Source organism: Notechis scutatus, chromosome 4, assembly GCF_049901735.1.
Source record: "Notechis scutatus isolate UNSWTSFEM ecotype Mainland chromosome 4, rNotScu1.2, whole genome shotgun sequence".
NCBI classification, from domain to species: Eukaryota; Metazoa; Chordata; class Lepidosauria; order Squamata; family Elapidae; genus Notechis; species Notechis scutatus.
Genome location: NC_142012.1, coordinates 54,724,865 through 54,737,579, shown reverse-complemented (window position 1 = coordinate 54,737,579; position 12,715 = coordinate 54,724,865). Strand labels below are relative to the sequence as shown.

General features: G+C 44.1%; 1 protein-coding gene across 1 annotated transcript in view; it reads left to right on the top strand.

Moving 5' to 3' along the window:
* NWD2 (NACHT and WD repeat domain containing 2) overlaps positions 1–12,715 on the top strand; it is a 68,057-nt gene that overhangs the window by 33,133 nt on the left and 22,209 nt on the right. The window contains exon 3 of the mRNA XM_026675303.2: positions 10,707–10,823. Coding sequence (XP_026531088.2) covers positions 10,707–10,823 — 117 coding nt within the window. The remainder of the gene's footprint in view (positions 1–10,706; positions 10,824–12,715) is intronic.

The following is a 12,715-nucleotide window of genomic DNA, read 5'->3' as shown; positions in this document are numbered from 1 at the left end:
AAAATCATCGTCACAGCAGGGAGATACTGTCTGGTACTATGTCTAGGTGGCATTTCTGTAGCCTCACAAAATAAAACACTCGGGTGGCCCCTTCAGAAGATTTCACAGCCAAGGATAATTCTATGCCATTATTGTTTTATCCTATAGGGACACAGTGGCTCAGTGGCTAAGATGCTGAGCTTGTCGATCAGAAAGGTCGGCAGTTTGGCAGTTCGAATCCCTAGCGCTGCATAATGGACTGAGCTCCCATTACTTGTCCCAGCTTCTGCCAACCTAGCAGTTCAAAAGCATGTAAAAATATGCAAGTAGAAAAATAGGGACCACTTTGGTGGGAAGGGAACAGCGTTCCGTGCGCCTTCAGTGTTTAGTCATTCCGGCCACATGACCATGGAGATGTCTTTGGACAGCGCTGGCTCTTTGGCTTGGTAACGGAGATGAGCAGCGCCCCCTAGAGCTGGAAATGACTAGCACATATGTGTGAGGGGAACCTTTATCTTATTGTTTTATCCATTTTTCTCTTGCTGCTTCCATCATATTGTTGTCACCTTCAAATTGGAATTGCCCTTTAACTTCATGGTGGTGTCTTGTTTCTCTTGTAAATGCCCATTTGTAGAGTTGCATGTGGTGTGATATTGCTATTATTCTGATTATTCATCCAGTCTCAGGCTGGGCTGTAAGGTTTAGCTCAGGTCATTTATGTGTGCCGATCTTTCTGCAGGCATCAAATCATCACAATTTTAGCAACAAAGACTCCCAACTCCAATCTCATCCAAGGCTAAGAGGAGCGATATTGACAACTTATTGTACAAAACAGGCCATTTTTGCATAATTTGACACACAACAGTGGGGGAGAAGACGGATGAGAGGAGGAATTGAGATGTGTTCTCTTTTTAATGCAGCAATTTGTGTGCACACTCAGTCAGGCATCAAAGCACTTCAGCTCAGTGGTCAAAAATATTGAATTGCCATGATGTGATTACGCCTGGCACAGGAAAAATCAGAAGTAGAATAGAAATATGCTACTTTATGCTAAAGGCAGGTCTTTCTTTTGTAAGTTCTTTTATTTATTTTTTTAAAGGTCAACTGATTATTATTTTTTGAGTTTCAGAAAGCAAAGCCTCATGTTAAATACTGATTTTTGAGAGTTGTTGCTTTTCTAAAAGAAAGAAATAGCTCGGTTAAAAAATAAATCTATATATATATAAGTGAAATGTCACTCTCGCATCATCACAAAATCTCCGGAACCGTAGAGCCTACAAACTTGAAATTTGGCACTTATGTTCCTTTTGGCTTCTAGGTGCTCACTAAGAAAGGATTTTTCAAAATGACCATCAGAGCATAAGTATTTCCCATGTTATTATTATTAACATGCTCTGATGCTAAAGAGTTCTACTCCTCTTCCCCACTTGAAAAGAAATCTGTTCCAAGTGCAAAACACAAGCAGAGGGGAGGAACTTCAGTTTCAGTTTTAGTTTCACAGCACCAAGTAGCTTTAATACAGAACAGCTGAGCTAAGCCACGCCCAGGCTCCTTGCTGTCTCCTTCTTGCTCAGCAAATACTATTTCAGTTTCCAAACAGCCCTCAACTCTCTCACACACTGACAGGAAGTTAGCCAGATGAATACCGATGGATGCTGGTAGGCAGAGGCAGAATTTTCTTTTCCTCATTTTCCTCCTCAAAAACTAAGTCCAACCACATAGTTTCATAGCGAAGCATGGGTACAGAGCTAGTTGATAAATAAAACTACAGTTCGAGGTACGGTTGCCATTAATGTTATTGAATTTCTATGTACTAACCAATGTGACCCATGTTGCCTTTCTAAATCCAGAGGTAATAGCAAAGATTCCATATCTTTGCTTGACAATTTTCCTCCCCTAAACCTTAACAGGGTTTTAGCGGCTACTGCCAAACTGGATTAAATCATAGCCTTTTCCTCAGGGAATTCTTGAAACCATCATTTTTGCAAGATTGGAAGAGATCTTTACTCATTTCCCCCCAAAAAAAGAATAACTCCCAGGATTTACTAGAGCAAGGGTGTCAAACTCAAGAGCGTCAAACTCAAGGTGCTTAGATCTGGGGGGCCCAAGCTCCGTTTTCACCGGCGAGGGCTAGCAAAACAAACTAAAAACAAAACAAAAGGAGAAATATTTCCCGTTTTGCATTTGACCGTGCAAGAAGGGACAGGAAAGGAGAAAGGGAAAGAGGAAAGACCAAAAAAAAAAAAGGAAAGGAGAAGAGAGGGGGGAGGAGGGAAGGAAGGAAGGAAGGAAGGAAGGAAGGAAGGAAGGAAGGAAGGAAGGAAGGAAGGAAGGAAGGAAATAAATAAATTATATTGAAAGGGAGGGAGGGTCTGAGGGAAGCATTGTCTTAGCACTTGGCTACCATAGGTGCCCCCGACACAAGTGATGTTGAGCTGGCCACTCCCACCCTGGCCACTCCCACCCTGGCCACACCCATCCCCCCAAGGTCAAACACAAACATGGAGCGGCCTTCCATGAAATTGAGTTTGACACCCCTGGATTAGAGGAAAGCTATAAAATTCATATCATCACGATATAGATGAAGTCATCAAGTCGCAGCAAATGATATAAGAGAAAAGCATTTAGGATCACCCTTAAACCTTTTCAGAATTGTGTCTGCTCATTTATGGCCTCCCTACAATAAATTTATACATCGGTATGCTGGGAGCCAGCAGTGAGTTACTACGTGGGTTGTGGTTGATTCGGAACCACACCAGATGGAAGGTCCTGAGGACTAGGACGTCAAGCAGCCACAGCCATAGTTTTGCTAGGGTTGAACTTTCTTCTCCTTCTCCAGACTCTCAACAGCTTTCATGCTCTATAAGCAGTGGTGGCTAACCTTTTTGGCTACTGTGCCAAAAATTGGGCATGCGCTTGCACACTCACATTTGTGTGCCAGCACCCAGAAGGCAATGCGCCCCCCCCCCCCACATCCTCTATGCATGCACGCACAATCCCCCACCCACCCACCACCACCTCCTTACCTGCACTGTGCCTCACAGCTGATTTTCGGCGGGTTTGAGGTCTTTCTCGGCCTCCCAAAGGCTTGAGGAAGGCTTCTGCAGGCTTCTGCAAGCTTTGTAGGCTGAAAACTAACCCCATTTCATCACTTCCTGTTTTTCCCAAAATACCAGAAGTGATGAAACTGGGCTAGTGTTCGGCCTACAAAGCTTGCAGAAGCCTGCAGAAGCCTTCCTCAAGCCTTTGGGAGGCCAAAAAAGGCCTCAAACCCGCCGAAAATCAGCTGTGAGGTGCGCACATGTGCAGTGAGGTAAGTTTGCCTGCAGCTTGCGTGCCGGCACAAATGGCTCTGCGTGCCACCTGTGGCATGCGTGCCATAGGTTCGCCACCACAGCTCTATAGCAAGTCAGACAAACAAACAATAAGCAACAGCCTGATCAAAGAATCATCTAGAACAGTCCCACCAATAGTGACAGAGCAAGAACATGCGCATAGAAACCAGAAAATCCCACACACTTCTAGCACTGATGATGTTACCTAGTTGGGTAGCTAAACGTCTGCAAGAAAACCACCAAGCTCAGAGAACACCAAAGACCTCATGATTGAAGCTTCTGGGCTGCCACCTCTACCCACCTATCCTGGTGAAGCTGATGCCAAACATGAACCCAGATAGAAACAACTCTGAGAAGAGTCAACCCCATCCCAGGCTTATCCAGACCTCGATTACAGAGGGCAGTGACTCCCCCCTGACTAAACGTGAATTAAAGGCGGATTTATTATGCGTCAACTTGGCATTAGAAGTGCGGTGGTTGAGCAGTTAAGACCCTGGGCTTGTCAACCAGAAAGTTCAAGACCCAAGCACTGCGTGATAGGGTAAGCTCCCATTCCTTGCTTCTGCCCCTGCCCAGTGTTCTGACCAAGGCTTCCTGAGACCATAATTAATTACATGCTTAGTCCAAACAGCCCTCTTTTTCTTTCAACGCCTGGGAATTATGTTCATTCCCAGCCCATAATGAGTCCCAAACAGTATCTCAAGATAAGCACCCACCTTTCTCTCCTTTGAATTGCTGCCAACAACTAAAGTGCCAAATGAACTATAAAAAGCCAAGCGGAGTACAAAGTCCACACAGAGCTTCCGGGTTTAATCTGAACAGAGTGAACAAAGTTGCTTCCTGCAAAGGTTCCTGTCCTTTTGCTCCTCCTTTATGTCTTATAGGGGAGGCAATCATCTCCAAGCCTTACTCCTGAGTCGCCCCTTTTGTCTTACCTGTTCTTGCCTTCTGGCAGCTCTGCGCACACACGCACGCATGCACTGAGAACAGGCTCCCCTTGTTCCTTTGCCTCGCTGCTGTCAGGTTCTGGAGACTCCGGAGTCAACACATAACTCCCAGATGGCCCTGGCCCCATCTCTGTATCGGATGCAGGACCCTCGTCTGAGTCCTCCCCAGACTCTCGGACTGGCCCATGTTCCTCCCCACTGTCCAACTCTGCTGTCGTCTCCGCAGGCTGCCAGCAGACCACAACACTGAGTTCAAAGGCGTGCAAATGCGAGTAGATAAATAGGTACCACTCCAGTGGGAAGCGTTCCATGCACCTTGGCATATGGTCATGCCAGCTACATGTTCACAAAAGTATCTTCAGACAGTGCTGAAGTACCCTTGGCTAGGAAATGGGAATGAGCATCACCTGTTAGACTAAACAGAAAAAAAACCCTTTTTTAAAAAACTCACCTGGACTTTAATAGCATTAGGTGGAGACCAGCTCCACCAAGGAGACAATGGCCTAAGCATTGCTTTAAGCATCTTCATCCCTACTACTCCCCAAATGCACCCAATTGAGAATAGCATTTTTCAAGCTTTTAGATGGCAACGCAATGCCTATTACATCTAGGAGCAAGTTCGATTCAGTAAGCCTTTTTTTTTTCTCAGCCGACATATATAGAATTAAACTGTTAAAACATTACAGAAGTGACAGAAGGCCTGCTGTACGTGTTTCAAAACTATTCCTAACTGAAAATGTTTCCCTTCATGGCTCATTTATTAGGACATTGTGAGCACCAAACAGATGATACCACAATGCAGGCACTTTAATGATATTAAGGTCTCCATGCACAGTCTATATTTTTCATGTTTCCACTTGTAGCATAAGTACCCTGTTTCCAGGAAAATACGACCTACCCTGAAAGTAAGTCCTAGCTTGATTTTTACATGTGTGCCCAATATAAGCCCTACCCCCCCCCAAAAAAAAATAAGCCCTAATTAAGATCCCGCCCACTCCAGAGTGCACAGGTAAAAATTAAGCTAGGGTGGGAATGCGGGTGGTGGAGCTGCCTTACTACTTACCTTTGGACAGTTGTAGCCGGGCCTCGCACACCCCGACAACTGCCTTGCCAGCCCATTTCTTCTGCAGCCAGCAAAGCTGGCAAGGCTTTCCTAAAGGCCCCTGTAGCTGATAACAAAGCTCTGGATCGATCCAGAGCTCTTTTATCGGCTGCAGAGGCCTTCAGGCTGGCCACAGAACAAGAAGTTCCTGAGCGAAAAGGAGGCTGGGGGCGATGTGCACAAGTGAGGTTAGTCAGCAGATGACATCCCCCGAAAATAAGACCTGGTGCCCTTTTTTGTGGCAAAAAAATATATAAGACAGTGTCTTATTTTGGGGAAAACAAGGGTAGCACTAGTTTCTACACTCTAGAAACCTTTTGGGTTTATTCTCACATTGCGTCCAAATGTCTCAAGTAGTCTCTTAAAAACCCTGCGATTAAAAAAAGGCAGCACCAAACCCCAGAATACAGGCAGTCCCCAACTTACAACAGTTCATTTAGCGACCGTTTAAAGTTATGCCACTGAAAAAAGTGACTTATGATCATTTTTCAGTGGCAACCAGGAGTGGGATTCAGCCAGTTCGGGCCAGTTCAGATGAACCGGATGTTAAATTTACATTGGGTTCGCCAAACAGGTAGTTGAACCGACTGGCTGGCCCTGCCCACCTTGCCCCACCCCTCCCAAGAGTCTCTACGTGGCCCGTTTTGGATGCAGGTAAGTGCAGGGTTCGCACAGAGGCTCTGGGAGGGTGAAAAATGGCTCTCCTGGATGTTCCAGAAGTCCAGAAACAGCCTGTTTCCAGCTTCCAGAGGGCCTTCCCAGAGGCCCGAGGGAAGCCTCCGGATTCTGGTGAAGGTGAAAAATGGCCCTCACGGAAGTTCTGGTAGGCCACGCCCACCCAGCAACCAGGCAGAGAAACGGTTGTTGGGATTTTTGAATCCCACCCCTGGAGACAACCTTTGTAGAATCCCCATAATCACATGATCAAAATACAGATGCTTGGCAACTGATTCATACTTAGGACCATTATTTTGCCCCCAAAGTCATGTGATTCCCCTTTTGTGACCTTTGGACTAGTAAAGCCAGATTCACTTAACAACCACGTGGCTAGCTTAACAACTGCAATGATTCGTTTAACAAATGTTGCAAGAAAGGTTGTAAAATAAGACAAAGTTCACTTAACAAATGTCTCATTTAACAACCAACATTTCAGGCTCTGTTGTGGTCGTAAGTTGAGGACAACCTGCGTCAACTATCTTGGCCTAATGATTACTTCATTAGATTTTTTTCCCCTCTCCTTTAAATGTCCTCGACTTTACAGAGTCAGCCTCTTGCCCCCAACATTCTGGGTCTCCATTTTACCGACCTCGGAAGGATGTAAGGCTGAGTCAACCTTAAGCCGGTCAGGATTGAACTCCTGACAGTGGGCAGAGTAGGCCTGTAATACTGCATTCAAGGGAGGGAGGGAGAGGGAGGGAGGGAGGGAAGGAAGGAAGGAAGGAAGGAAGGACTAGCAATAGCACTTAGACTTATATACCGCTTCATACTGCCTTACTGCCCTCTCTGAGTGGTTACAGAGTCAGCATATTTCCATAATGTGGAAAATTAATAGCAATAGCAAAAGCAATAGCGCTTAGACTTACGCACCACTTCACAGTGCTTTACAGCCCTTTCTAAGCAGTTCAGAGCCAGCAATCGGGGTCCTCATTTTACCAACCTTGGAAGGATGGAAGGCTTAGTCACCTTTGAACCAGTCAAGACTGAACTCCTGACAGTGAGCTGAATTAGCCTGCAATAGCAATAGCACTTAGACTTATATACCACTTCACACTGTTTTTACAGCCCTCTCTAACTGGTTTACAGAGTCAGCCTCTTTCCCCCAACAATCTGGGTCCTCGTTTTACCAACCTCGGAAGGATGGAAGACTGAGTCAACCTTGAGCTGCTCAGAATTGAACTCCTGGAGTTAGCAATGAGCATGTTGCAGGTCCCATCCTCTAAGGAGATACATCTGGCAGGACCCAGAAGAAGGGCCTTCTCCATGGTGGCTCCCTCCCTCTGGAACATCATTCCTCTGGAAATTAGGCCAGCCCCCACTCTAACACTCTTTCAGAAGGCCCTGAAGCAGGGCTGGGCTTCCAAAATTTTAGCAAACGGTTTTCTGCCCGGTTGCTGGATGGGCGTGGACTAGTCAGCCTCCTGCACCACTGGGTGGCATGTTTTTTTCCTTCCCCGGGCTCTGGAGGCTTTCCTTGAGCCTCCAGGAGGGTGAAAATTGCCTCCCCGAGCTCCAGAGGCTTTCTGGAGGCCAGAAATGGGCCCATTTCCAGCCTTCCTGAACTTCTGGGAGCCCCGTTTTTCACCCTTCCTGAGCCTCCGTGTGCACCCTGCACTTACCTGCATCCAAAACTGGCCACGTGGGGATTCCTGAGAGGGGCGGGGCAGGATGAGCAGGGCCAGCCAGGAGTGGGATTTGGGGGTTCTCCGAACTGCACACAATTCTAGTTAGGGGGCTTTCCTGAACCCCTGCGAACCCCCAGCAGCCCACCCTTGCCCTGAAGACATGGTTCTTCCAGTGTGCCTGGGGAACCCAGAGTGAGATGGAGTCCATTAAATCACTGGGATGAGGGTGGGGGGGGTTATTATTTTATTATTTTTACTCTTATTTCTTTTATATTATGCTTTTATGTCCTGGTACTTTTATATTGTGCTTTTACGGCTTTGAGTCGCCGTGTGCAAATAGGCAGCAATATAAATTACATTATAAATATAAATTTTGCAAATAAATAAATAAGTGATCATAATTCCAGGCTCAGTTATGGTCGCACGTCAAGGACTTTCTGGAACATGTTTATAATCCACGTGAGCTAAAAATGATGTGGAATCACACAGTATCGCTTCATTTCTTTAAATAAACCTGTTTTTTTCTTTTTCTTTTCTTTCATTCCCCCCTCCCCTCTGTGTGAGGGCTTACGTCTAAGATTATTCAGGCTGGATCTGTAGGCACAAAAGAAAATGTGAACAATTAAATAGCTGCTATTTTAAAGGCTCAGTATTATGGCAACCCAAACAACAAAATATGAAATATTTTAAAAATAGCACTGTGGATACATAACTAGTGCTCGCTGTCACAAGGCCTAGTTAGATAATTCCTATGATGATTGGTTTGGTGTGGTTTGGTGTACAGAGAATGTCTAGATCAGGGGTGTCAAACTGGCAGCCCATGGGCCGGATGCTGACCCCAGCTCCGTGAAGGGGAAAAACATTGCAAAATGTCACATGACGGCAATGTGGCACCACAAGTTTGACACCCGTGCTCCAGATCATTAGGGAAAGGGGATCACTTTTCCTATCACAATGCACAACATCCTTGCTGTCCTCCATGGAACCCCAAGAATAAATAATAAAATGGGGCTGTACAGAGTCACTGTCAGACCTGCCCCAGTCTGATCCCTTAGGGAAGAGAGACTCTCGACTCCATTTGGTTGAAGCAAAAGGTACATTTGCTAAGAGATGCTAATTGCAGTAGAGTCAGGCAAAATCTAAAATTCCCATGTATCAATACAGAACTAATCCCTTGGTTCCCACAACCTTGCTCCCATGGCTGTCCAGGTACAGCCAATCCAGCACCGCCGAGATGTTTTGGGAAACGCTGAGGTGTTTAGGCTGGTGAAATTCCACTCTCAGGGTAAACAGCCTTGAAGATTCCAGGCATTTGGATTCCCAAATGCTCCGTTCTTCCTCAACTGTCAATCCCCTCTCCCAATTTCCCACCATAGAGGCATACAGTTTTATTGCCTATTTGTTCCTTCTTCCCTTCCCCGGTTCATTGATGCCAGAACGTCAGTGAGGCGCCAAGCCGAAGGTGGTGATTCTGACAGTCTTGTAAGTAAATATAAGAAGAAGCAAGTTTATACTTTAAGGAACGGCCGTTGTATTCATAGATGTTGGGGCTGAAGTTGATCTGAAGTAGGAAGTGTCCATCCTTGCCAATTTTAAGACCTGTGGACTTCAACTCCCAGAATTGGGTTGACTTCAGCTGCCAGAATTCCCCTGGCTGGGGAATTCCACAGCTCTTCCACAGAAAGGCATTGAGATGCAACACAGACACACCCCAAGATAGACTAATGTGAATGGTGTAAATTCAAAATAAAGGCATCAGAAGTCCAACCTCTAAAATTACTGCAACTGTAGTAGTTGGAGTACTACTGACTACACTTTTCCCTGGTGGCTAAACAAACATATTTTTGTTGTTTTCATGATGACATTACTGAAGTGGGGTTGTGGGTCTTTCATCCAGATTTCTTTCTTGAGTTTTCAATCCACTCTCAATCCAATCCTACTTTATTTGAGATCAGCCGGGTTTGGTGGGATTATATATGGTTAAACATGCATTGTATATGGGGTGTGTGTAGATGGATGGATGGATGGATGGATAGATAGATGATATGAGAGAGAGGCAATAGATGGTAGGTAGGTAGAGGTAGACAGATGATAGATAGGTAGATGATAGGTAGGTATGTATTTACGCAGGCAGGCAGGAAGATGAGATGATAGACAGACAGAGAGACAATAGATGAATGATAGATGATAGATAGGCAGGCAGGCAGACACACAGATGAGATGATAGACAGAGAGGCAGATGATAGTCAGATGATAGTTGGTTTCCATTTCATGGGTGGCTATATAAATTAGATAGATTGGATGGATGGATGGATGGATGGATGGATGGATGGACGGACGGACGGACGGACGGACGGACAGACAGACAGACATATAGAGAGAGATATAGATACAGATATACAGATAGATAATTTGGTTCGCATTTGGTTCACAATCTTAGATAGATGATAGATAGATGGATGGATGGATGGATGGATGGATGGATGGATGGATGGATGGATGGATGGATGGATAGATAGATAGATAGATAGATAGATAGATAGATAGATAGATAGATAGATAGATAGATAGATAGATAGATAGATAGATAGATAGATAGATAGATAGGCAGGCAGGCAGGCAGGCAGGCAGGCAGGCAGGCAGGCAGGCAGGCAGGCAAATTTGTAAGTTATTCTTAAAGCCTGTTGCATTGTTTCTCTCTCCTCTTTCTCCCCTCCTAATTAAGCTTGTTTTGGAAATAGTAACACTTGGAGTTCAAGGTTCTCCCATTAGCCATGAGTATTAATAATTATAAAACTCCCATTTAGATGTGGCCCTAAGTGTTCACAGAACTGATCCTTTACTAATGTCCATAAATACATGTAGTGAAAATCCCAGTCCTTAAAACTATTGCCATTAGTGTGTGTGTGTGTGTGTTTCAAAATGTTGAGTTACAGCCTGAATTGTTATTTGTGAGTAATACTACATATAACTATTGTAATATTATTTGTTGGCTTTCTAGGTGATTGATCTGTACTGGGGAGTGGAGCCAGAAGAATGGGATGGCCCAGACCTCCAAAAGACTCGTATGAGGCTCTTAGAAGATTGCCTGAAAACTTCAGCAGGTCCATGTTTTGTTGTGGGTATAAAATAAAGTTTTACTTAATGAATTTAGTTGGGTTTTTTTAATGGAATGGTGGCCTTTTCTTAAGGATGCATAATTTAACGTAAGATCTCCTAAGACATTTAGTTGTTGTTGTGAGGCAGATTCCAGAGATGCATCTGAATGTTTCATATAATATTTCATCATCATCATCATCATCATCATCATTTCTACATCGCAGATCCAAAGATGGACAGATTGGGTTAAGAAGTGATTTGTCTAAAACATCTGATGCATTCATGTTTAGAATGACATCTCAGAAATAATGCTAGCCTAAAATGTTTGTTCATTTGTTTTATTTTATTATTTCATTACATTACATCATATTATATCATATTATTATATTATTTCATTATTATTAGTAGTAGTATTAGTATATCATATATATATATATATATATATATATATATATATATATATATATATATATATTGTTATGTAATGTTGTTATTATATTATTTCATTTTATTATTATATTATGCTATGCTATGCTATACTACACTATACTGTTCTGACCCAGGCTTCATCAAACGTAATTAAACACAAACTTCTTTTAAAAGCAAAATCTATTTTATTGCAACACTGGGAATTGCTTTCATTCCAGCCAGAACTGATCTTAAACAGTTCCCTGAGATAAGCACACACCTTTCAGTGCTGTGGAATGCTGCCAGAAACAGAAGTATCCAATTAATGATAACAGAAACCAACCGAAGTACCAGAAAAAAACAACAACCAGAGTATACAGAGCTTCAAGGAGGACTTGGAATCTATTGAACTACTTTGCTTCCTGCAAAGGTTTTGACATCTTGGCCTGACTTTTATCCCTTATGGGAGGGGCCATCACCTCCCAGCCTTACTCCTGAGTCGCCCCTTCTGTTTCAGCTGTTCTTGCCTTCTAGCAGCTTGCACTGGGAACAGGCTCCCCTGGGTCCTCTGCTTTGCTGCTACCAGACTCCGGAGGCTTCAGAGTCAGCACACCACTCCCAGATGGTCCTGGCCACATCTCTGCATCAGATCCAAGACCCTCATCAGAGTCCTCTCCAGACTCCCTGACTGGTGTCCTTTCTTCCTCACTATCTGACTCCACTGCCAGCTGCACCAGCTGCCGGCGAACCACAACATATACTATACTGTACTGTACTGTACCGTACCGTACCGTACCATACACCATGCCATACCATACCATACCATACCATACTATCAATGCTGGCCCACTCATCAAAGCACTGGTGATGTTACCCAGTTGGGTAATGAAAAATCTGCAAGAAAACCACCAAAATTGGAGACAACAAAGGGTCCCACAGTCCATTCTTCCTCCTTCTCCTCCTCCTCCTCCTCCTCCTCTCCACAAACCCCACTCCCTTCTAGCACTGATAATGTTGCCTAGTTGGGTAATGAAACATCTGCAAGAAAACCACCAAGCTCAGAGAGAACCAAGGATTCCACAGTCCTCCTCCTCCTCTCCACAAACCCCACTCCCTTCTACCACTGATGATATCACCTAGTTGGGTAATGAAACGCCTGCAAGAAAACCCACCAAGCTCAGAGAGCATGAAGGACCCCGTTACTTCAATCCTGAGCTACAAATTTCTGTTCTATTCCAAGATGTTTCAGGCAGACAGTTCCATGAAACAATTCTCTCTATAAAGTTGAAAAACTACCTTGTCTTTTGAACTTTCAGTAGAAATATCACATCCAGGGCAATTACAATAAATGCTCCTCATTCAATTCGTTGAAAATGGTTATTTATTTATTTATTTATTTATTTTAATTTGCAACCATAAAATGTTCCCTATGCTTTTACTCCTAAGAGAAGGAATGTCATTATCTTTGTTTCTGTTTGGCAGTTCCTTTTTTATGCAGACATT